This window comes from Nelumbo lutea, chromosome 2, assembly GCF_056320005.1.
Source record: "Nelumbo lutea isolate HS-2025 chromosome 2, American lotus-T2T, whole genome shotgun sequence".
Taxonomy (NCBI): Eukaryota; Viridiplantae; Streptophyta; class Magnoliopsida; order Proteales; family Nelumbonaceae; genus Nelumbo; species Nelumbo lutea.
This window is the reverse complement of record NC_142685.1, coordinates 44,575,703-44,601,305: the sequence shown is the minus strand read 5'-3', so window position 1 is coordinate 44,601,305 and position 25,603 is coordinate 44,575,703. Positions and strand designations below refer to the sequence as shown.

Sequence of the window (25,603 nt, the reverse complement as noted above, 5' to 3'; positions counted from 1 at the left end):
AATAATAAATAAATATTATTATTACTTAAATAATAAATAATTATGTACTTCGATAAATCATAATACTTGTTTATTAATATAATAATTTTTATTTATATTCTTTTTATTATTTATAATATTATCAAACAATCTATTTCTAATTGCAAAATAGTAAACTTCACCATTTTAAATGTTGGAGAATTGCTCCTCAAACGATTTTATCTTTTTAGAGCCTCTAAAAAATAATAAATCATTTCTACTTCTTTTCAAATTTCAGACCCAAATAATAGCTTTTCATCTTATTAGACATTATATTTCAGATTTATCAAATGCCATCCTACTGTTTAGTGCTTAGTGGGAGTGTAACTCAGCTTGGGCTAAGTTAGCATTTTACATAGTTTCATGAATGGGCCTTTGGACCATGCCCATTCAAGTTTCGACAAAACCCAACCCAAGCCTACCCAAGTTACACCCCTAGTGCCTGGACTGGTTGATTTGATTAGACCATGGAAGCACTCAAGAAGTCATTGTGTTCAAATGTGCATGTAGTCTCTCCATAGAGCCTATCACAACTTGCAGGCCAGGTGAGAAATAGACAACTCATCCACCACCCACCATCTCTCCTTTAACATTGGCTCTATCCTCCATAGGGTACAATAACAATGACCTAAAGTCAAATTTAGCAAATTGAACAAGGCCTACAACGAGCTCAAGAATCAAATTAAGCGAATTTGAAGCCTCAAAGACAATATCCATTCAACTCAAAAAGATTATATCTCATCCATAACAATGGAGTGGTAGAGAAGGTCATTGAGCAATTTTGCCTAACACTGAAATGCATAGAGTTTAGAGAAAGACACAAGAAAAGCTCAAACACAAGTGTTGACATTCTATAACAAATAGCGTATGGGTGCGTATGCAAAAAAGGATAAATATAAATTTGACATTATACAATCAAATTATCTTTTGAGTGAACCAAGTATTCACTTTATAATAGTATAGACTAGCAGAGGGGCAGAAAGTCAAGTGGGGATGAACCCCCCGCTCATGTCTTGCTCCGCTCATGTCTTGTTTTGCACACCGACTAGGGCGGAAAAGAGAAAGAAAGAAGAATGAAATGACAATGGATTCATATGGAAAGGCCAAAATCTTATGATTCATTCGGATGAATACAGAAGCAGATGAGGAAGACCAACACCACAACCTGTTTTCATATTTTTACAAAAAAGATATCTCGTTTTAGTTATCATATAAAAATATTATTTTTTATTGATGTTAAAGACAAAAAGCTGCCTTTATTTGCTATTCTCCCAAGATATATTCCCCACATTGGAGGCTCATTATGAACCCAATATAAAATCAAATATAAAGAGGAAGAATATAGCAAAAAGGGATAGGAAAGAAAGTTACTTAACAAATTTGCTAGCGAGGACATTAAATAAAAGAGGGATAGATACAAACCGTCCAAAAAGCAACAAGGCATCAAATTCCAAATTTGATCAGAAAGCACATAAGAGGCAAAAAATAGTTGAAGGGGGCGGCTGACGAAAGTGTGAAATGAGAATGAATTTCTACACAAAACCAAGATACATCTAAAACTTTTGAAGGCAGTGCTAATGAGCTGGAAAAGTTAATAGACAAACATAAAACGAAAGAGCCATGACCAACTATAAATTCTCGATGAGATCACGAGTTACTGAGGAAATTTCAAGTCTCTCCAACTTCAAAACATCAAAACAGCACAGAACGACAAAGTAGACTCAATAACAGCGTATTAAATCTTCCGCCACCGCCTGTCAAGCACCCAATTCTGCGATTGACCACCCGATGAAGGTGATAACAGAATATTCCTACAATCAAAACGACCAATAAAACATCCAACTATAATGATGATACTAAAACGTAAAAGGTCCTTACGACACACACAATAATTCTCTTCCCCAGCACCCAATTGAACCAATGACCGCACGGTTCACTTGCCCGACTTCTTGGCAGCGGACTTGGTGACCTTGGCACCAGATGGATCCTTCTTATCGACGCTCTTGATAACTCCGACAGCCACCGTCTGACGCATGTCTCTCACAGCAAAACGACCGAGTGGAGGGTACTCAGAGAAGGTCTCAACCACCATGGGCTTTGTGGGAATCATCTTAACAAACCCAGCATCGCCGTTCTTCAAGAACTTGGGCTCCTTCTCAAGCTCCTTACCGGATCGCCTGTCGATCTTGGTAAGTATCTCGGCAAACTTGACAGCAATGTGGGAAGTGTGGCAGTCCAGAACAGGGGCGTATCCATTTCCAATCTGCCCAGGATGGTTCATGATGATAACCTGGGATGTGAAGCTGGCAGCCTCCTTGGCAGGATCTTCCTTGGAGTTTGAGGCAACATAACCACGCTTGAGATCCTTGACGGCAACGTTCTTCACGTTGAAACCGACGTTGTCACCGGGAAGGGCCTCCTGGAGAGTCTCGTGGTGCATCTCAACAGACTTGACTTCAGTGGTCAATCCAGTGGGACCAAAGGTGACGACCATACCGGACTTGAGGATACCAGTCTCAACACGACCCACTGGAACAGTTCCAATACCACCGATCTTGTAGACATCCTGGAGTGGGAGACGGAGGGGCTTGTCTGAGGGCCTCTTGGGCTCATTGATCAAGTCCAGAGCATCAAGGAGGGTTGGGCCCTTGTACCAGTCGAGGTTGGTCGACCTCTCAATCATGTTGTCACCCTCGAAACCGGAGATGGGAACGAAGGGGATTTTATCAGGGTTGTAACCCACCTTCTTCAGATAGGAGGAGACTTCTTTCACAATTTCATCATACCTTGCCTTGGAGTACTTGGGGGTGGTGGCATCCATCTACACATATCATAATTGAAGAATGAAATCATCAGTAACAGAAGTTCATTTCGAAGGCCAATGTTCCCTTAAAAAGACTAAAATGTTAATTTCCGATGATACCTTGTTACAGCAGCAGATCATTTGCTTGACACCAAGGGTGAAAGCAAGGAGAGCGTGCTCACGGGTCTGGCCATCCTTGGAGATACCAGCCTCAAAACCACCAGTGGTGGAGTCGATGATAAGGACGGCACAATCGGCCTGGGAAGTTCCAGTGATCATGTTCTTGATGAAGTCACGATGCCCGGGAGCATCGATGACAGTGCAGTAGTACTTTGTGGTCTCGAATTTCCACAGGGCAATATCAATGGTGATACCACGCTCACGCTCAGCCTTGAGCTTGTCAAGCACCCAGGCGTACTTGAATGACCTCTTGTTCATCTCAGCGGCCTCCTTCTCGAACCTCTCGATAACACGCTTGTCAATACCTCCAAGCTTGTAGATAAGGTGACCGGTGGTCGTCGACTTACCAGAGTCGACGTGACCGATGACCACGATGTTTATGTGAACCTTCTCCTTACCCATGATGATCGTTTAGGGGAGAAAAACAATAAACTGCACATTCGGAAAAAGAAAAAACAATGAAGAATATTTATCAATCTGCAATAAGAAAATGGTAACAGACACAGCCTGTTAAGAACATCTAATGCAGAGATTAAAACGGTGAAGCTCAGGATTGTAATATGAATACTAAAAGAAACATGCAAATCATACATAATTTCCACAAAAAAAAAACTTAGAAGCTATGAAGCCCTAAAGTACATAAGCAGGATGAGATTAGCAACAAAGAAATCGGATCTAAGTCTCCAGATCCAGAGTATTCATGGAAAAAGCTAACTGATATAGACGAAGCTCAGAACATTCATTTGCAAAGCAAAATCTCCTAAACTATAATAATATATAAATGAATGGATTCGTACGAACAAAAAAAACCAAAAAAACGATAAAAGAAATCCACCAATTGACTAAAATAAAAAACACAAAGGGATCCTTAGGCCCAAATATTGAATACTCGTTCGAATTTCCCATGGAAAACACAGCAGATGAAAGAATGATGGTTGTATAGATCTAGAATAGCAATCCAAAAGTTGCAGATATGAGAAGCATCAATAGAAAGGAACTTTTAGTAAGAAATCGAGCGGATTCTAACCTTTAGCAACAGCAGAGAGTTGGGCGAAGAAAAAACCACCGAGATCCCGTCGATAAACCTATCGCCAGGTACAGAGAGAAAGAGGGAGCTGGGGCAGGGAATAGGGTTTGCAGAGCGAGGCACTCGCCTTAAAAGGTCTCTCTAAAGACAGGTCGCATTAGGGTTTCTATCAAAACCGTAGATTAATTGATCCAATGGCTTAGGCTACTGTCTTGACCATCGGTTTCGATTAATGGTAGAGATCAAGCTACGTCATGGGCTCCTAAATGTTACCGTATTGTCCTGCGTTTCCACTTTCGAAGCGGCGGAGTGGCCAATTCCGTGGTCTAAACTCATTGCCCCCTTTGCTCTTGTGAACCCTAGTACGGTTTCTTTAAGCGCCGTCGGATCCTTGAAAAGAAACAACGGTCCACATTCCATATTATTTAGAACCCGTTTGGAAGGGCTTCGGCTTTTAAAATTAGTTTGATGGGAAAAACGAGTTATTAGGTGAATTAAAGTGTATTTCGGCTTTTCAGATTTTTCAACAAACATATAAGAATAGCTTCTAGTCCTTCCATATGACGCAGGGGTATGAATTATTCGGTTAAAACCAATAAACGAAAACTGAAAATCGATTCGTTTTTTTTTTTTTGTTTGTTTTTGGTTAATTTCATTTTTTGGTTTTGATTTTTAGAGTTAAAAATAATATATATTTTATAATATAATAGCGTATATATTATTAAAATTCAGTTTTAACGAAATAATAAAAAAACCTGAATAAACCAAAGGCCCACCCAGGCCCACCTTATAAAGCAAAAATCTACTACATGAAAACCCTCGCAAAGAGGCACTTAATGCTTTTATCTGTCAAGAACTATATATAATTCGATCAACTATCCGTGACTCAAAAATAACTGAAAGGGCATGGCGTCACATTTATGGTTAGGGGATGTCATGCTAAAAGACCTGAAAAAAAATACTAATGTATGTTTCAAGTTTGATAACAAGATAATGATTACATATCTCTATCAACAAACAATTAGACTTGGAATTTACCTTTCAATCTACAAAATAGGGTGAAGTAAATTGTTTAGATCTACAATAATAAAAAAATAGCAAATAAGGAGAGAAAATCAATGTGCATGAAGTGCATACCACTCGATTAATAGTATCCAAAACAGGATAACTAGTTATCATCAACAACCTAAAACCACAAAAGAAGAAAAAAAAATGGCAAACAAACATGCCCATGTCAAGGTATGCCCCAAATGAACCATTGCGAAAGGCACACTAAAAAAAATAATTTGAGATCTAGTCATTGGGAGGGAATAAATGATGGAATAAGGGAGAACATGACATAAAAATACAAAAAAAAAAAAAAGCCTTAATCGAATTGGCGTCACAAGTAAAAGACTATTCTGGTTTGAATTCAAATTTCATCATCGCAAAATTATTCTCACACTATCCTCGCATCCTTTTGGAGTTGTGCACTAGGAACATCGCCATATTTGTTTCATGGGGATATATTCCCCATGCATAGTTGCAAGGGGTTGTGATGATGGTGTGAGGACAAAATCCGAATTCTTCTGGTCTTACCTTTGCTTTAAAATTATGGCATTGGAGGGCATGAGCAATAGATCGAGGAAGACAATGCTTATAACATGTTCCAAAAAGTTATGTCAAATATGCCTCAATAGGTCACATTGATTTGGTGTGATCCAACGTCCTTATTCTTGAGATCCAATGTCTTACAATTTCACATCCCATACCCTCTCTCTCACACACACACAAATCAAATATAGGAAAAACTAATCATTAAGGAATATTATCATTTTATTGTACAATGGCATTCTCTAACTAAAATCCAACCAAAAAGTTCTATTTGAAGTTTTTCTCAATGTTAAGGTTAACAAAAATATGAGCCATATTTAACTTCTAGTTGGATTAAGATTGACGCACTTTCCAATCTGACCTAACAATATAAAGTAAATAAGTCAATCTAATTCAATCCCAACTTGAAAATCCATTTCAAACAAATTGGATTTACATAGTAAAAAAAAGGACTATGTTAAAGTTGGATTGGGATTTCAAGAAATCAAGTTGGGTCATGATTGAAAAAGCTTGGGGGAGTATTAGCCCAACCTATTTGTGGGTATAGGTCTATATGGGATGGATTGCCCCTAGTTAAAGGTCAAATTTTCCCCATTTCATTTTGTAATACATCGCTATTGAAAATTGGAGTACCATGGTGAGAAAAAGTAGAAAAGGGAAGAGTACTTGTGTAAGTACATAGTGGCCGCTCAGGCCATTAGAGCACAGAAAATATCAAATTAATACCACGTGAATGCTTGCGATGAGCACATAACTCATCGCATGATTGTGACGAACTCGTGCCCGAAACTAGTCGCGATGAATGTTGGCATAGGTAAATTTGCAATGAATTTCAGGCATGCGCGGACCCACGATGAGGTTTGGATGTGCATGAACCTGCAATGAGCTCGAAACCATCGCAAGCCCATGACAAACGTGGAATTACCATACAACCGGAAATAAATATTAGATACATGTGCGCCTTTAAATTACACGCATGACGGGATGCCCCGTGTGCCTAGTAAAGGCAAGCAAAGCAAAAAATTATGTCACTCGTGCCATCTCAGTTTAAAATGGTCATAAAAGGAAGTAGTATACACGGATTATGAGAATCCTTAAGAGAAAGAAAACCTTGTTTTTAAAAGATTTCATTGGACACGTGGCGAAACCCCAATGATGCTCCAATAATAACCAACGTAAGAATAAAAATCATCTTTAATAATAGGAAATGTCTCCTTTATATCATTCTCCTTATAGCTTTGGGTTTCTCTCTATAAAAAGGGAGAACAACCATTCCCTAAGGGGAGATAACACATAATGTTGACATAGGGTTTCTCATAAAGGGACTCTCCCTTCTCTCATCTCTTATTCTCTCTTCCCCATGTCATCTCTCTTTCCCGTTGCCTTCTCTGGACCTTTGGAGACTTGACTAACCTCTATAACCTTACAATGGCACCAACAACTTGTTTTCATGCTTTACTAAAGCTTAATTGCATTGACTAATCATTGCCATATCTCTTCTTTAGCTTACATTCCCTCTATGTGCCTTCTATCAAACGCCCTATATTGGTGAATTTCTTTGTGTTGGGAGCATCATAGATTTGAGCAACATCTACCCACACAACATCCCCATCATAAATGAGAAATTTCTCTTAATTATCCCCTTTATTTGCAATATCTATATAAGTGATGACCCAAAGAGGCAACAAAGTCTTTAAGCCCTGTTCGCTTTTCGGTAAGTTACTTATCTGGGCAGGTTTTTTTGGGGAAACACTTGTCTGGGTAAGTGCATTACCCATGTTCTTTTATTTTTTAGGTAAATAAGGCAATGGTCATTTTAGTTATATAAATCCATTATTAAAAGGGTAATTTTTTTCACTTTCAAGTGTTAGTAACTTTCCCCCTATGTGGGAACGTTATTTACCCAACTAGGAGATGGGTATCACTTTCCTAGGTAAATGGTACCACTGAAAATAAACTTTCAGTGGTCATCACATAAAGCTAAAAAAGAGCATGGGATTCTTGGTCAATAGGAACCAAAATCCCATTGACCAACTTTCCCCCTCTCAAAATCCAAAAAAAGAATACCTCCTTAGAGTTTATAGATTGAAATATAATTTATTCTTCATAGGCACGCGTGAAACATAATTTATTCTTCATAGAGCATTTCAGCCTAACCTCACAACATATCGCAACCCTGCATTAGGTACATCTTTTAATGAATGACAAATTAAGTATGGGAGATGATCTTAATGAATGAAAAAGTGTTGTGTGAGGATATCATTCAATTAGGTGCTTCATTAGCCCCTCACCCTCATATAGCAAGTAAGAGATAAAGAAGCAACATAGGCGGTGATCCCATGACCATGGCTTTTATAAATGAGTTGTTTATGGTGGGACACCACTTTTGTTGTGATAGGGGAAAGAGTATCTCAAGTGGTTGATGCTCTTATTGACAAAGTGGGTAAGGAGATTAGGATGATGGTGTTTGACAAATTAATGAAGGTCTTTGTTTTAAGCATTAATGAAATAATGAAGGTGGGAAGGAATATGATTAATCACATGAGTGGCGTGGAGTATTTTTTTCAGCTTGCCATCGAAATTTAGGCATGCATACATCTTATCTCAACTCCCTCCAAACCAATGAACACCTCCTTATGTTGTGTTGGATGTAGAATGAAAGTGTTTGGTAAACTTAGGGAATTTGAACTATGTTATTATCATAGCACTTCTATTGAGATGAAATGTTGTTTAGGTGATATAGATTCAATAACTATTTTAGTATGTGTTTGAACCATATATTGAGTTTATTATGAAATGATTTTGTATGTAGGCCATACTTTTGTTAAACCTCTCATTTAGTTGAAGCAATTTCTTTGTACATATCTTTTATTATTCTTCTTCTATTCATGCCGAAAATGCTTACTAGTCTATTTTGAATATTATCATATCTGACTATCATGAATTTGTGTATTTTGTGTTTGTATTCGTATGGGTAATTTGTGCTTTGGTTTGCATATTGGCTGTTAGTCGTTAGTTATCTTATGTGCTAATAGACCAATAATATAATTTAGTCTTTAGGGAATAATTGGATAGAGATTTTATCTTAAATGCCTTGAAATTTCAAAATAAATGTAATCCACATTATTTTTTCCATTGTAACTCTTTAATTTTCACCAGTCTTTATGAGTATTGATGATGCACAATCCGATCAATTTTAACTACCGGTTACCTCGCCTCTAATGGGATCGGAGTTGCCTGAAACAAGGAAGAATTTGGAGACTTTCGGGGAGGAACCCGGTTGGAATATTTCGAAGCTCAAGTTAGTGTTCTTGAGAAGGCAAGGGAAATGAAGAACTTCAAGACCAGAAAACGCAAGAATCACATACCTCCTTCCTTGGGGGTCTTTTATAATCACCCTGTACACTTACTTCCATACCTCTACCAGTTCGGGTATCATTACCTCCGCCAGATCGGGTGTCATTTCCTCTGCCAGATCAGGTGTCATTTCCCTGCCAATTGCTAGTTGCCAGTTTGGGTGTCATAACCTCCATTGTCCTTATCAGGGCTGTCTCTACCACATTTGAGATGGGGGTGGCAGGTGGTCGTTGGCGGGCGGTTGTCATGTGTCGGACCCCTAATCAGTCAGGTGCGCCACCTCCGTGTAGGGTTTCCTGGGCGTCAGGTACGGTTGTTCAGTCGAGCGACTTGGAGCCGAAGTGGTGTGCGAGGTGGTCTTGAGTTCGGATAGAAGTGTGGCCCGAAGTGCCCCTATGGGCAGTTTGGTTTTTTTGCCTTTTGTGCTTCTTGTAAGGCTCAGGACCTCGAAGGGAGAGCTCAGGTTCCTCCTTGGGGAGCTCGGGACTCTTTAGCTCGAAGCTCGGGCTGTAGGTTCCCCCTTTGGGGGAGCTCAGGACTCTTTTTCTCGGAGCTCGGGTTGTGGCTCGCTGTCAAGCCGAGCTGGCGCTTTCTGTTAGGTCACTCCTGGTTGCTTCCACGTGTCGCATAGCCAAGGGGTCGGGTCAAATCTCCCTCCATCAATTGCCCCCCACTCCCCATGCCCGGGGTCCTGACCCGGCGTTGGGAGTTCACGGGATGATGAGTGGATTTGCCTCGGGACACTTTGGCCTTGGGTTGGAACTTCTCCGATCTGACCTGCTTGTGTTCTTGGCTCAACTAGGATCGGCTAGGTTCGGCCAGGGGTCAATCCCGGGCTGCGTGTAGCTCACGCGCGTAAATGATTTCAAAATTTTGAACGTAAAAAATGCACACCAAACTGATTTTTTTCGGGGGGTGCATAGCCAATTTCGCGAGGAGTCATTGGATGGTTTCGATCTTGGTCGTTGATGCGTGAGTATAGTGGCTATAAATAGTGGGGGGTCCCTAGTCACTTCTCTTCCCCATCCTTCAGCATTCGTTCCTTGAGCTCGCCTCAGGCTATCAGCTCGCGTTACTTTTCATAGTTTGGTAGCTTTTCCTGGTGAGTCCTCAGCCCTCTTCGTTTCGATGTCTAGCTTGGGTAGTTTAGATAGTCTCCTGGGGGGTCCGATGCTGGTTCTACGAACTGAGCTGCTGCCCCCGACAACCTTAGTGATCCGAGGCCCCGAGGTAGAGCTCGAAGAAGAGCTCGAGTTTGAGCTCGTAAGCCGAGTCACCTCGGGTAGTTTGGCATCCACCTCTCGTCGAGGTTGGGTGCTAGATAAGTTCGAACCTTCCACTATGACGTCAAAGAGGCTTTGGTCCCTTATCGCCTAGTACAACCTGACCGGGGAGTATACTTGCATTTTACCCTTGGGCGACTTTCCTTGGGAGCACAGTCCAGATGAGATCGTGATATTCCGGGAACAGCTTGTTGTCGGGCTATGCCTTTTCTTCCATCCCCTTATTGTTGAGGTCATGAACCACTTCAGCGTCACTGTAGGTCAGCTTCACCCAAACTCTATCTGCAACCTTGTCGGGACCATTTCCCTTTGTTGTGAATATTGCCTTCCTTTGGACCTGGAAAATTTTTCCGCTATTCTCATGCTTAAGAAACAAGCGAGTCCCCTACCCGGGCGTAGGAGGGTGTACTACTTGTCACCTCGTCCAAGCTTCAAGCATTTACACGATCTCCCAAATAAGGTCCTGGCATAAAAGCGGGACTACTTCGTGGTTCAAAGTGCTACGAGGTGGCCGTTCCCTACTGAGTGGGGGTTGGCTGTTGCTGACTTTGGTGTCGCATTAGACGAAGATACGGTGAAGGGCTTCCAGGACTGGGCCCGGCTTGGGCTCAAGTGCGAAGTCTCCTTGACGGAGGACAAGCTTATTCTGGCCGGTCTGAGTTCGGGTAGGTTTCTTGCTCAAAGGCTTGCTTTTGCTTTGTTTTTATTCCCATCTTCTGACGTTGAGCTCCTTTTTGCAGGTGTTATGGAGGAAGAGAAGACTCAAGGTGCAAACTTGTTTGCTGGCATGAAAAGGAGGAAGCGAGCTGCTAAGCGGGCCCGCGCCGATCCTTCTTGGGTTGTGGAGCTTGAGGCATCGAGAATGGAGCCTCCTGGGGAGCCCGAGGTACCCCCTCCTGTTCAGGAAGCGGCAGGGGTCCCCTATGCCGACACTGCTTATACCCGGGTGTGCCTTCAGGCTCGGGAAGTCACGATGAGGTTGGGAGCGTGCTGATGCCGAGCTACGCTCTCCGAAAGAGCAAGAAGGCCACTTGCCCCGAGGAGGTCGCAGCGTGGGCCGATCTTCCTACAAATCTCATAGGCGTTCGGGCTGCCTCTCATGCCATGGTGGTAAGTTGAAGTACTGTTTTTTTTTTATCGAGCTGATTTTTCCTTGTTCTGGTGGTGAACTCCTCTATCCATGCTTTGGCAATCCAGGCAGAGAGGGGCTTGAAGCAAGTGCAAGCTACTGAAGCGGCTTCCCGTGCTGCGCGAGTTGAGCTAACGAGGTCTTGGAGGGACAAAGTGGCCTTAGGAATGGTGGTGAAACACATGGCGCACTTGAAGTTGGATATGGAGCCTCAGGTCGAGTACCTTCAGGAAGATATCAGGGAGAAGACTCAAATCTTCTCTCAGGCTGTTGAAGAGGCGAAGGTGAAAGCTGTTGAGGATTACATCGCTTTGCCACACTTTGACGACATGATGGTGGGCTCGTACAGAAGGGGTTTCAAGTTGAGCCGATGGATGATAAGGAACACGTACCCCGAGCTCGATATTAGTGCCATAACCACTTCGTGCATCACTCCGGAAATGGCTGTTACAGCTGTTGATGATGCAAATTCCGAAGACGAAGCGGGACCTTCGGGTATTGTTGAAGTCCCTTCTGAAGGCGAGGAAGATTAACCTCCGAGCTTGTTAGCTCGTTTATGTTTTTTGTTTTTTTTTTGGATGAAAGTGTAAACAAGTTCATTTTGCAATGAATACTTCCCCTTTTTTGGCAAAGTGTTGGGCAGTTATTTTCTTTTTTCGTTGAGCTGATTATGTTGCCGAACTGCTAGACTTAGGCCCCGAGGTGAGTTAACAGTAAGGTTATGTGCCCGATCTGTTCTCCGCCCGAGTTAGTTAACATAGGCTGAATTGGGCCCTGTGCTATGCACCTCGGGATCCATACTTGTGAAGATTAATTTTGTTGATGAGGTGTCGAGGTCATCTTTAGCTCAGTTTTCTGGCCCTTACAGTGTCGAGGTCCTTGTTAGCTCGGCATGCTGGGCCTTAAGGTGTCGAGGTCTTTGTTAGCTCGGCATTCTGGTCCTTAGGCTCTGATAGTGGCTAATGGCCTGCTTAGTTTGATAATTAATAGGTAAAATTGTCTTAAGTTGACGATGTTCCATGCCCAGGGTATCTATTTACCCTCCAGGGTCTCGAGCTCGTATGCTCCCCCGAGTACTCTCTTTAGTCGGTAGGGTCCTTCCCAGTTCGACCCGAGTTTGTCAATGCTGGGCTCAGGTAACATGACCTTGCGGAGAACCAGGTCGCCGACGTGGAGGTTTCATTTCTTAACTCTAGCATTGTAGTACTGAGCTACCATTTGCTGGTACACTGCGGTCTTGATGTATGCGAGGTCCCTCACCTCGTCAAGTAGGTCGAGGTTGGTACGTAGCTCGTCGTTATTAGTATTGTCGCTCTATGCTTCCAACCGAAGTGTGGGGATTCTAATTTCGGCTGGGATGACTTCCTCTATGCCATAGGTGAGATTGAATGGAGTTTCTCCGGTGGTGGTCTTCTCTGCAGTTCAGTATGCCCATAGGACGCTGGGCAGCTCTTATGCCCATAATCCCTTAGCTCGGTATAGCCTGGCTTTCAGTCCGCGAAGGATAGCTCTGTTCGTGACTTTTGCTTGACCGTTTGCTTGTGGGTGCGCAACCGACGTGAAGTTTTATCGGATCACCATGTCTTGGCACCACTCTTTGAATTTGATGTCCTCTAACTGCTTGCCATTGTCGAAGATCAGCACTCGAGGTAGCCCGAAGCGACACACTATGTTATTCTAGAAAAAGTTCTGGACATTTCGACCTATGATGGTTACGAGAGTTTCAGCTTCAACCCACTTGGTGAAGTAGTCTACTGCCACTACTAGGAACTTCCTTCATTCTGTTGCTGGCAGGAATGGCCCGAGCAGGTCGATACCCCATTGTGCGAAGGGCCATGGGCTGGTGAGGTACTTGAGTTCGACGGCGGGCTAGTGGTCAATATTGACGTGCTTTTGAAACTTCTCGCATTTCGCGATTAGCCATACGGTGTCTGCTTTCATTGTTGGCCAATAGTACCCCTATCGTAGTGCCTTTTGAGCGACTACCTTGCCCCCTAGGTGTCCGCCACATAGGCCTTCATGAATGTCGCGGAGTACGAGCTCGGCTTTGAGAGGTCGCCAGCAGCACAGGTAGGGGAGCATGTAGGATTTTTGGTACAGCCGTCCGTCTATCATGACGTACTTGGCTGCCTGGCGCTCTACCCTCCTGGCGGCATTGCGTTTTGTGGGGAGGGTTCCATGTAGCAGGAAGCTCGCGAGTGAATCAATCCAGCTCGGTTCTGCTTGGACGACAGGAGTGACCTCCTCTGCCCCCCGGAGAATGCTAGGCCGAGGTAACTCCTCTATGTACACAGTTCTCATGGTGTTGTCACTAGTGCTGGCTAGCCGGGACAGAGCGTTGGCCTCAGTGTTCTCTGAGCTCGGGATTTGCTTGATGAAGTGTGACTGGAAGCTAAGCAGTGTCTCTTTTACCTTTGCTAAGTAGGCGACCATAGTTGGCTCGCGGGCTTCATATTCCCCTGTAACTTGGTTGACCACGAGCTGGGAATCGCTGTAGATAACTATGTGTTTTGCCTTTACCTCTTGCGCCAGGGCTAGCCCAACTATCAACGCCTTGGATGCTGTGAACTTGAAGCATAGCGCGTACTCCAGTTTCGGGCCACTCAGACCTCGGAGAACTACACCAGCTCCGCTACCCTGCTGATTTGAGGAGCCATCTACGTGAAGGATCCAGGGCTCCTCATCCATGTTCGCGCCCGGCCTAACCAGGAGAGATACCGAACTGGGTGCGACCTCACGGGGCTCGGACTCAACCGGCTTGGGAGCACCGAGCTCACCCGAACTGGGGTCTCGTGCTCAACCGGGCTGAGGACCTCGGAGCTGAACGTGCATTCAGCAACAAAATTTGCCAAGGCTTGAGCTTTGATAGAAGTTTGTGGCTTGTACTGGAGGTCGTACTCACTGAGTTCGATGGACCACTTCGTCAATCGACCGGAGACCTTGGGCCTGAGTAATACTTGCCTCAAGGGTTTGTCGGTGAGGACGATGATGGTGTGGGCTTGGAAATACGGACGGAGTTTGCGGGTCGCAATAACCAACGCATAGGCTAGCTTTTCTATCTTCGGATACCTAATTTCTGCTCCCTGCAATATTTTACTAACATAGTAGATGGGTCGTTGGAATCGATCTGCTTCCTTTATCAATACTGAACTGACCACTTTGTCGCTTGTCGTGAGGTACAGTTCTAAAACATCGCTCTCTTCGGGCCCGATCAACACTGGGATACTAGCGACGTATCTCTTGAGCTCGTCAAATGCGAGCTGGCAGTTCGGGTTCCACTCGAACCCTTTGCCTTTTATTGGCTTGAAGAAGGGCAGGCAAGGGTCTGTTGACTTAGACAAGAAACGACTCAGAGCGGCTATTATGCCATTTAGCCTCTGAACCTCTTTCACTTTTCGGGGCGGTCTCATATCTAGGATGGCTTTTATCTTGTCCGAGTTGGCCTCGATACCACACTGGTTGACGATGTACCATAGGAACTTACCCGAGGTGACACCGAAGACACACTTGTTTGCATTTGGTTTCAAGATAGATTGATGCAGAATTTAAAAGACAGAATGGAAATCTTGTATTAATTCATGTGAAAACTGTGTCTTGATGACCATGTCGTCTACATAACATTCTATCTTTGTGCCAATTAAGGGCTGAAACAGCTTATTCACAAGCCTTTGAAAGGTTGCGCCGGCATTTTTCAGTCCGAAGGGCATAACCTTGTAGCTGTACAGGCCAAAATTGGTTATGAAGATAGTTTTTTCCTCGTCGGATGGGTCCATCCTGATTTGGTCGTAGCCCGAGTAGGCATCCAGGAAGCTTAGCAACTCATGTCCCGAGGTCGTGTCCACTAGGCGATCGATCTTAAGGAGGGGAAAGCAATCTTTTGGGCAAGTTCGGTTCAGGTCGGTGTAGTCGACGCACATGCGCCACTTGCCGTTTGCCTTTTTTACCAGAACGGGGTTGGCTACCCAGCTCGGGTAATAAACTTCCCTTATGAAGTCTGCTTCGAGGAGCTTCTCGACCTCCTCATCAACCGCCCTCCAGCGTTTTGGGGCTAAGTTGCGTTTCTTCTGTCTAATGGGTCTGACTACAGGGTCAGTATTGAGTTTGTGAGTTATGAGCACAGGGTCTTTGTTGGGCATTTTTGTCGCGGACCAAGCGAAAACATCTAAGTTACTGAGTAAGAAGCATACCAGTTCGGATTGCAAGGGTTCTTCCAGGGATGCTCCGACTTGAAGTGATCTGGCGGGGTCTCCTGTCGAGACAGGGATGGGAACAGTTTCCTTTGTTGGCGCAGCTCGTTCCTCGTTTTGTTCCACTGGTCGCTCCAGTTCAAGGTCGTCGGTTACCTTGGCCTTTCCCTCGAGGGCGGCAACGTAGCACTTGCGGGACTCGAGCTGGTCACCCCACACTACCCCGATGCTGAAGTCTGTTGGGAACTTCATGGCCAAATAGTAAGTGGACACCACAACTTTTAAAGCGTGGGTGATCAGCCGACCTACTATGGCATTGTAGGGGGAGGGGGTCGCGACCACCAAGAAATAGTGACTGAGTCTTACCGTGCTAGGCCACGTGCCGACTTCCACAGGTTCCGTGACCTTTCCCAGGGATCTGACCTCTTCCCCGCTGAAGCCGACTAGCGGGGTGCTCGCAGGCTTCAAGTCACTCTTGTGGAATTGGAGCTTGTTGAAGGCCGCTTTAAAAAGGATGTCTGCTGAACTGTCGAAGTCAATGAGTATCCGCTGGACTTTGGAGTTGTTGATCTTCATCTTTATGACAAGTGCGTCATCGTGAGGGTAGTGGACCTCGCGCTCATCGTCTTTGGTGAAGAATATGGGGTCTTCCATCTTAGGCCGCTTTGGGGGATTTTGTTCTTCTCTGGCAACCTCCCGAGTTGATGCCCGAGCTACTGCCGAGGTGCATCTTGCTATGACTGATCCTCCAACGATCATGTGGATTGTTCCCCAAACTGGTCTTTCTTCTAGGGGCTGCTTCTGCGGTTCGGCTGGCTGGCTGTTGGACTCGGGAGCATCTCTGTTGTGCTCTCCCTGCCGACCTGTCTTATTACTATTATTATTATTATGTTGTACAAAATTTTGTAGGTACCCGCGACGGATAAGTTCCTCTATCTCGTCGTGGAGATTATTACAATGTTCGATACTATGACCGTGGTCCCTATGGAAGCTGCAATACAAGTTTTTGTTCATCTCTTTTAGGTTTCCCTTCAGACGAGGTGGCCACTTCACATACGAGGCGTCTTTGATCGTCATTATGATCTTGGTCCGCTTCGCGTTCAAGGGCATGTAGTCCGTCTGACCTGCGAAGGGAGCTCAGAACGGCTGGCTTGGCTTCGTTCCTCGAGGTGGGTCTTTCCTTCTGTCATCTGGGTTGGACGGTTCGCCTTCGCTCTTCCTTTTTTTGATCCCGCTTTCAGTCCTTTGATTGATCTCGTCCTTTGTTCTTATAAATTTGTCCGCGAGCTTGAGGAATTCAGCCAAGGTCGCGGGCTGGTTGACTACTATGTTCCACTTGAACTCCTTGTGTGTCACTCTCCTCTTGGTTGCCGCGTGCTGTATCGCGGGGTCTAGGCGCGGTATCTGCAAGCACGTGTCATTGAACCATTTGACATACCCCCGGGTGGACTCTTCTTCCCTCTAGACTATTCCGAGGAGCCTTTCCTCGGTTCGGGGGCACCGCTTGCTAGTAACGAAGTGCGCGGTGAAGACTTGCATGATGGACCCAGGGGTCATGTTCCTGTATCAGGTGCGTGCTACTCCCCTGAAGGTGGTAGTGAAGGCCACACACATACAGGACTCGCTGGCCGTTGCCAGGTGCATTTGGGACTGGAAAGCATCGATGTGGTCATTGAGGTCAAAGGACCCATCATACTTTTCTAGGGGAGGAAGTTTGAAATCTTTGGGCATGGGAACTGCAAGGAGCTCTGATGACAGAGGGGAAGGAACTAAAAGAATAGGGGCAACTTTTACCTCGTCTGAGATTGTTTTTTACCTCGGAGCTCAGGCAGAATGCGGGTGGTAGTTCGACGACTTTGCTGGCGCCTTCGCTGCTGAGGCCCGGTATTGGCGCTACTTGCCTTGGTGTTGCCGAGCTCGATTGGCCCGGACTGTTGGTAGTCCGCAGCCAGGATGCCAAATTGGTTCTCTGCGAGCGGGAGCTCGAACTTGGAGTGCTGAGGTGCTGACTTCGGCAAGGAGGTTCCTGATCTGCCAGCGAACTATGAGGTGGGGGTGATTGGTCTTTCTCTCCTGCCCAGGGATGAGGCCTAGCTCCTGGAGGGGTTCTGAAGCTGGGAGGCTTCCCCTCGGTGAAGGCGCCCGCCTTGAGGGGAGAGCTTGACCGGCTTCGGAGCAGGGTGCTGAGGTGGGAGCAGTGGTTGGTTCAGAGGCAATTGGGGGTATTGTTGTTGGTAGTGATGCTCGGAAATGTGGTGTAGTACTTGCTGCTGATGGAGTTGATGTTGCTGGAACTGTTGCATTTGGGCTTGCATTGCCCGCATGCACTGCAGTAGGTCATCAAGCTGGTTCTGGCTGGTCGTCGGGGGGACAATAGTTGGTTCAGCGAAAGTTGTCTCGATAGGGAGGGGGAGGGGGAGGGGAACATTCACTGGTGCCACCATGCTTGGTGCATTGAGGCTAGGGATTCCGTCCGTCGAAAGGGGGACAGTGAACTGTCCGATGCATACAGCGGCGGGCTAATGGTGTTCCCCTACAGCATTCAAGTCGGCGTTGTGCTTGTTGCTGTTGGAGGAAGCCATGGAAGCTAAGGTTTCTTTGAGAAAGAGAGAGAGTTAAAGGTTAGGGGAGGCCTTTTGATGTCTTTCCACAGACGATGCCAAATGATGATGTGCAATCCGATCGATCCTAGCTACTTATTACCTCGCCTCTGATGGGATCGGAGGTGCTTGAAACAAGGAAGAACTTGGAGACTTCCGGGGAGGAACCCGGTTAGAACACTCCGAAGCTCAAGTTAGTGTTATTGAGAAGGCAAGGGAAATGAAGAACTTCAAGACCAAAAAGCACAAGAATCACATACCTCCTTCCTTGGGAGATGAGGGTCTTTTATAATCACCCTGTACACTTACTTCCATACCTCTGCCAGTTCGGGTATCATTACCTCCGCCAGATCAGGTGTCATTTCCTCTGTCAGATCGGGTGTCATTTCCTCTGCCAGATCGGGTGTCATTTCCTCTGCTAGATCAAGTGTCATTTCCTCTACCAGATCAGGTGTCATTTCCTTTGCCAGTTGCCAGTTCGAGTGTCATAACCTCCACTGCCAGTTGCCAGTTTGGGTGTCATAACCTCCACTACCAGTTGCCAGTTTCCAGTTCGGGTGTCATAACCTCCACTGTTCCTTGTTTGTTCGGGTGTCATAACCTCCACTGTTCCTTGTCAGGGCCGTCTCTGTCACGTTTGAGATGGCGGTGGCAAGTGGCCATTGGCGGGCGGCTGTCATGTGTCGGACCCCTAATCAGTTAGGTGAGCCACCTCCGTGTACGGGCTTCCTAGGCGTCAGGTACAGTTGTTCAGTCAGGCGACTTGGAGCCGAAGTGGTGTGCGAGGTGGTCTTGAGTTCGGATAGAAGTGTGGCTCGAACTGCCCTTGTGGGCAGTTTGGGTTTTTTGCCTTTTGTGCTCCTTGTAAGGCTCATGACCTCGAAGGGAGAGTTTGGGTTCCTCCTTGGGGAGCTTGTGACTTTTTAGCTCGGAGCTCGGGTTGTAGGTTCCCCCTTTGGGGGAGCTCGGGTTGTGAGCCCGCTGCCGTGTTGAACTGCTGCTTTCTACCAGGTCACTCCCAGTTGCTTCCACGTGTCGCATGACCAAGGGGTCGGTTCAAATCTTCATCCATCAAGTATAAAAATGGGTTTTCTTAGCTAGAAAGCTATATTTTATTTTGAAGTAGAGAGACAATTATTATGGTTCTCAATTTCTTCATTCCCCTTTGTGTGGGATCTTGAATTGCTTGTTGATACCCTTGCTTTCTTGTGCAATTTTTATGTTGTTTCGTCAAGTGTGTCGAATAGTTAATTTTTATTTAACTTATAATTTATTTTGTTGATGGTGGTATCAATATGTGCGTGTTTGTGAGAGTGAGAGAAAGGGGGGGGGGGGGGGAGGAGAAAGATAGAAGACATCTAAATGTGGAAAGGTACATGTAGTTGAATGGAGGATGTCAATATGCTTTGAAATTTATTTGAAAGAAACATAGTATTAGTTGCTTGATGGATGTCAGTCATGCCATTTTTAGACATCAGAGGTTCCATAATTTGTAAACTAACATGCATACTTATTTGTTCTACTAAAGGTGACCTAATCATTACATTAATTTCCACTCGAATCAGTAAACCCATTTCATTTTAGCCAATTGTTAGAATTTCTAAGATGAAATGTATAGTATGGCCTATTTCCCTTGTTTGTCTATGATACCACATTTTATTATTATCCTAAGTTTACAAATGCAATGTATTTTGATACATAAGAGCCAAATTATATTAGGTCTGATAACTATATTATTGATTTGCTTTCAAAAACTTGTTTGTGTCCTATACAATATTATGACAATTGATTATTGTTTCAATTTCTAAGTTATTGAATTAACTACCAAACCAAAAAAGTTAAGTGTTATTTTCATTCCTTTTGTAGTCATATATTTTCCCTAATCTAGCATTTTCTTTGCATACTTGTAGATTATTGAACTAAAATTATACCTTTCATCTTGGCAAGAACAAATTAAATATTTTACATAGTCCCCACAATGTCATTAATGGTGTTGTGAGCAGCTTGTGGAAGGTAACCTAGGTCTTACCTCAAATTTGTCATGATTGTTGTTGTTGTCTTTAAGCATTTCCCCCATTAATTTATTGAGAAATCAATGATAGATGTTCTTTTTGTATCAAGTACAAGTGCACCATACACCAATATTTGGATTTCGTAATGTTGTTTGAGGGAAGTGGGCTAACACAATATTCCAAAGGTGTGGTATATTATGCATTTATACCCTTAAAGGACAATGGGGTAAGGTAGAATCTTGTTTAAATGCTTGAACCTTTTGTGATGTTTTTTTTTTTTTTTTTTTTGAGAATGGTGATATAATGCTGCATTTTGCAACTTTATATTTGAAAACCAGCTTTTGTGCTACGAGGGAAAGTGGTTTGCTTGAGCTTATTTAGCTTATATAAATTTACTTGAATTTGGAAGTAATTTTTCTTTGGTGAACTAGTTTCTTGGTCGATACCCAGTTTTATGCTTTCATAATAACTAGCTTACAACACTACGGTCTCATTTTGCGTGGTGCCTTTCCGCATGGGTTGTTTGGTTTTTTAGAATCCTGATAACTCGCATTTAGGTCTTTCTCTATTTGGTTGGGGAACGACTTTTTTGTTTTACTGAAAGACCACACCCCGAAAAGATGCAAAAAGCTCGATTTAAGCTTATTTCAGAACGCTAGAAGTGAAGATTATCGTCTTTTTTCATATTGTATTTGCAGAGAAAGACACTCCTCCGGCCAAATGATCTTTGGGCTGCCAAGATCGTTATGTAAAATCTCACTACATCTTTTGGTTTTCAGATCTTTCGAAATACCTTTAATAAAAAACTTGCCAATCAATACCTATGTACACTGAACTATATTACTCTTTATCTTTCTTTTCCCCCAATCATATATACCTTTGAAACAATAATGAAATCCTTAATATGGTTATTTTTTAAATTTGTAAGTTTTTCTCACTTAGATTTTTGTGAATAAAAATGATGAGTGTTTAGAAATATGTTATATGTTAGGTAGGAATGGGAAATATATCACTCTTTATCTTTCTTTTCCCCCAATCATATATACCTTTGAAACAATAATGAAATCCTTAATATGGTTATTTTTAAAATTTTTAAGTTTTTCTCACTTAGATTTTTGTGAATAAAAATGATTAGTGTTTAGAAATATGTTATATGTTAGGTAGGAAAAGGTGCATCTCTTGTGTTGCCTTCATCACTAGCTATGGTAGGCAAGGAATAAGTAGAAATGAGATGAGTCGAGACGAGTTTGGGATGGGACAGATTTGGAAAAACTTTCGTTGCCCATTATGGGCTGAAATTCCTACCCATAACGCACATGCTTTATGCCTTTTATTGCTAACAACAAATCTAGATTCCTTTTTCTTCTTATTTTTATTGGGTTTATTCTCCAGACCTTGAACCCACCTATATATCATTGATTCCAAACCTGTATAACTTTTCCTCTTAATTTTCCTCTCAATTAATGATAGCACCAATCTCTTAGCAGTACTTTAAGCCACTAAGCCATCTCACTTTTTATATTATTTAAAGAAATAAAATAAATTTTATTAAATTTTATATTCATTAAAACAATCAATACATACATACATACATATATATATATATATATATATATATATATATACATTAAAACAATCAATACATAGATACATACATCATTTGGATTTCACAAATGATTCCTAGCCTGTTAAATTCCCAAGTGGGTATGATAGGGATAAAATCATCGAACATGGTCCATGGTTATACAAGGATGACTTGATCGTGATGCAGAAGGCTAAACCTCACAAGAGTCCGAATTCTTATACTCTTATGCTTGTTGATCTTTATGTTCACCTTCTAGGCTAGCATGTGGCATACTTGGACACTAATGCAAAGCGTCGGGTTGGTTAGAATCTACGAAAACCATATACTCCGGCGTCATCAGATGTAGAGAAATGGGGTCTATTTGCATGTCTCAAGATCCTTATGGATGTTTAAGACCTTTGTTACAGACAGTTCCATTAAATTACTGAATGGTGAGACCATACAGGTTCGTGTGTAGTACGATTGCCTACCACAATATTGTACCTTCTGTAGCGATCGAGGGTTGTTCTTCTGATATTATTCGTTTAAAAATGATTGATCTGGATATCGAGCGTTTGACAGTGAATATTCGCTCACTGGTTTCATCTAGAACACCACCAACACATCGAAGTACACAACCAAATGCAAAGGCGGTCGGTGATCCTGCCGGCACACCAGCCCCGACCACGCCTTCACCGTCACCAGCACCACACTATGGAGTGGAAGACCATGGGTCACATAGAGGGACGATTTTGAAACCGTTACATTTACAAGGCATGACTTTAGCGGAAGGCGGAATTAGACTCGAACATGGGGGTTGTAATTCCGACAGTCGACACATCAGGCGAGTTTTCTTCCACCCATTTGAATTTTAATACTTCAGTGGCTACCTTTTCTAATGCATTAACTACTACCACGTGTCCAACTAAGGTGTTGCACTAGTCAAAAGAATGCATGGATGTGGATGACAATTTTCCGATGATGATACCATACTCATTGGCACATGTTACTTCAATTCCACATCATGTTATTGCACGTAAAGCATTACAATCGTCAACTTTTGCTGACAACTCATTCCCATCAGCCGTGACTACTTCCTCAACAATTCTACATAATCCATCGGAAGTAATTAATCATGCATAAGTCCCCCAGGTTGATGGCGGATCTACCTCCACCCCTTTTGGTGGACCATGCACTACCGAATCAATTTCCCCTCTACCAACTCAAATGCTAATTCTATTTTAACTATTCCCGTGGAGAAAAAACATATAGCTCAACCTGGACGCTACTATAAACATAAGTTTGAGACTCTTGATGATGAAGTTGATGTCCCTATTATAGCTTTGACATCGCTTTTGGTGGACCATGCAGTACCGAATCTAAATCACAAAAGAGGGCTCGTCTGAAACGGTTATGGTGGCAGACCATAACTTGCCAACAAAACCACCATGATCATCTTGTCTTGGAATTGTCGAAGTGGAGGGAGCAACTTGACAATTTGACATTTTGAACATCTCCTCCAACGAGTGAATCCTTCATTGTTTTTTATTCTACAGAGACTCTTTCATTATCAGTGCTTTATTGCGTTGTCTCAAGGTCAATATGGTGGTATGTGGCTTGGATGGATCAAGAATGTTCAACTCTATGTTCGTTATTCTTCTTCTTCTCATATTATCCATGCTTTTATGTACATAATCTGCCTCATCATTTTGTGTGGGATTTTGTTGGGGTGTATGGACATCCATAGAAGGCACAACGACAAGAAGTTTGGAGTGAAGTTTTTATTTAGGTTCCAACATTACCAATTCTTGGTGTTTAATAGGAGACCTTAATGCCATTAGTAACCCAGATGAAAAGCAAGGTGGCTACAAATTTGATTACAGAAAAATCTAGTTATTCAATGCCATGGAAGAAGATTGTGGTATGCTAGACTTGGGTTACAGAGGCCCTCCTTTTACATGGTCTAACAGACACCACATAGGCTTGGTTCTTGAGATGTTCAGCTACTTGGCTTGAAAAATTCCCCTCATCCTATGTTCAACATCTGACAATGGGTTGTAGTGACCACAGCCCTATAGCTCTCTATACTCATCAACGTAGGAGACATGGAAGACGCACCCTTTGTTTTAAGGCGATATAGACCAAATTACCAGATTTTCCATCTAAGGTGATTGATTTTTCGCATAATTCTCATGGTTCTTTGTGCGCCAAGTGCACCTCTTGCATTTCAAATCTAGCCACATGGAGTAAGAACCAATTAGGCAATTTCCATGAGAGAATTAAGGTGCTCAAAGATTAAATTGTTGTTGCTCAATGTAATGTTGGAGAGGAAACAAGGTTGAGACAAGAGTTGGATCAACTTTTAGAATTATAGGAGATTTATTGGAAACAACGAGCCCATTTGGATTGGTTAAAAGGAGATAGACAAACATGCTTATTTCATATTGCTGCATCTAACAGATGCCGCATAAATGGAGTGTCTTGGCTAAAAAATGCTACTAGTTCATGGACTTAGGATGAAACTGAAATCTCTACCATTATTTGGGATTTTTACATTGACCTATTCACTTTAAGGCAATTAAATTTTGATAATTTCGATTGGAATCTTATTTCAGCTCAGATAACGGATGAGATGAACCACATGCTTTGCTCTACACCAATGTTCAAAGTATTGGCATGTATCGGCCCATATCGGTCGATACGTATCGTTTTGGGACCCCTTCGATATGTATCTACAGTGGGTGTGTTGAGGGTTTGACCGGTTTGGGGGGTGAAGGAGCCCTAAACTGGCCACCTTGAACTGATTACGGAAAAATATAAAAAGAAGACACAAAATGCAATATCGATTCGTCCGATATGCCCTTACCAACATGTCGGACATATCGATATTTTGAACCTTGCTCTATACCAATAATGGATGAAGTCAAACATGCTTTATTCTCTTTTAATCCTTTTAAAGCACCCGGGCTGGATGGAATTCTCATGTCAAGAGATTAATTTCTCTAAATCATCCATGTATTTCAACCGCAATGTGCTTCGCAGAACAGGAGCACACTTGTCTTTTTTACTAGGGGTGTCACTTATAACAGGTAAGGAGCTCTACCTTGGTTGTCCTCTACTAATGCCGAGTAACAAAACTACCACTTGGAAATATTAGTTAAAAGCACCCTTACCTCTCTCATGCTGGACAGGAAATATTAGTTAAAAGCACCCTTACCTCCATTCCTAATTATTTCATGGCCACCCAACATTTGCCAAAAACTATTTGGTGGAAAGAGATTTTTGGTGGGGATATAAATCAAGGAACCCTCATATCTACCTTCGTAGTTGGAATAAATTCTTGGTGAGTAAGGAGTTTGGAGGCCTAGGGTATCATGGTGTTTTCTTTACTAATGTAACTTTTTGTCGTTTCCTATCGAACATGGTAGACTATGGGTACAGATTTTATCATCCAAGTATTTGAATTACTTCCATAGTTTTTGGAATTATTAGAAAAAGAATTCTGACTCCCATATTTGGCAAAGTAAAAAAAAAAAAAAACTAACCGCGAACGATTGGGAAAACAAATATATATGGTGATCCTTGGCTCTCTATGGTGCTACCGGTTCCATCTGCTGAAACATGTCCAATACAAATGGCAAATTAGTATGGACGTTTTACATGTTCTTCTGCTATGAAGTTATTCTAGTCCGAAACTGCTATGACTTCTAATCAACATTTTGCCTTCATGGATGTCTTGTGGAATCTTAAAGAAGTACCACCTCGGGTTCATTGTTTCATATGGAGATGCTTGCAACAAGCTTTACCGGTTCATGGTGATCTTGCTGCTTTTTCAACTTAAGTGAATAGT

The 25,603-nt window shown here is 43.0% G+C and overlaps 1 protein-coding gene across 1 annotated transcript; it reads right to left on the bottom strand.

Moving 5' to 3' along the window:
- Positions 1 to 1,623: 1,623 nt before the first annotated feature.
- On the bottom strand, positions 1,624 to 4,371 carry LOC148870267 (elongation factor 1-alpha-like). Its single transcript, XM_088972405.1, has 3 exons — positions 4,029 to 4,371; positions 2,942 to 3,433; positions 1,624 to 2,839 (listed from the first exon to the last, which is right to left on the bottom strand). The coding sequence occupies exons 2-3, from the start codon at positions 3,401 to 3,403 to the stop codon at positions 1,952 to 1,954; spliced, it is 1,350 nt and encodes a 449-aa protein (XP_088828531.1). The 5' UTR covers positions 3,404 to 3,433; positions 4,029 to 4,371; the 3' UTR covers positions 1,624 to 1,951.
- Positions 4,372 to 25,603: the final 21,232 nt, after the last annotated feature.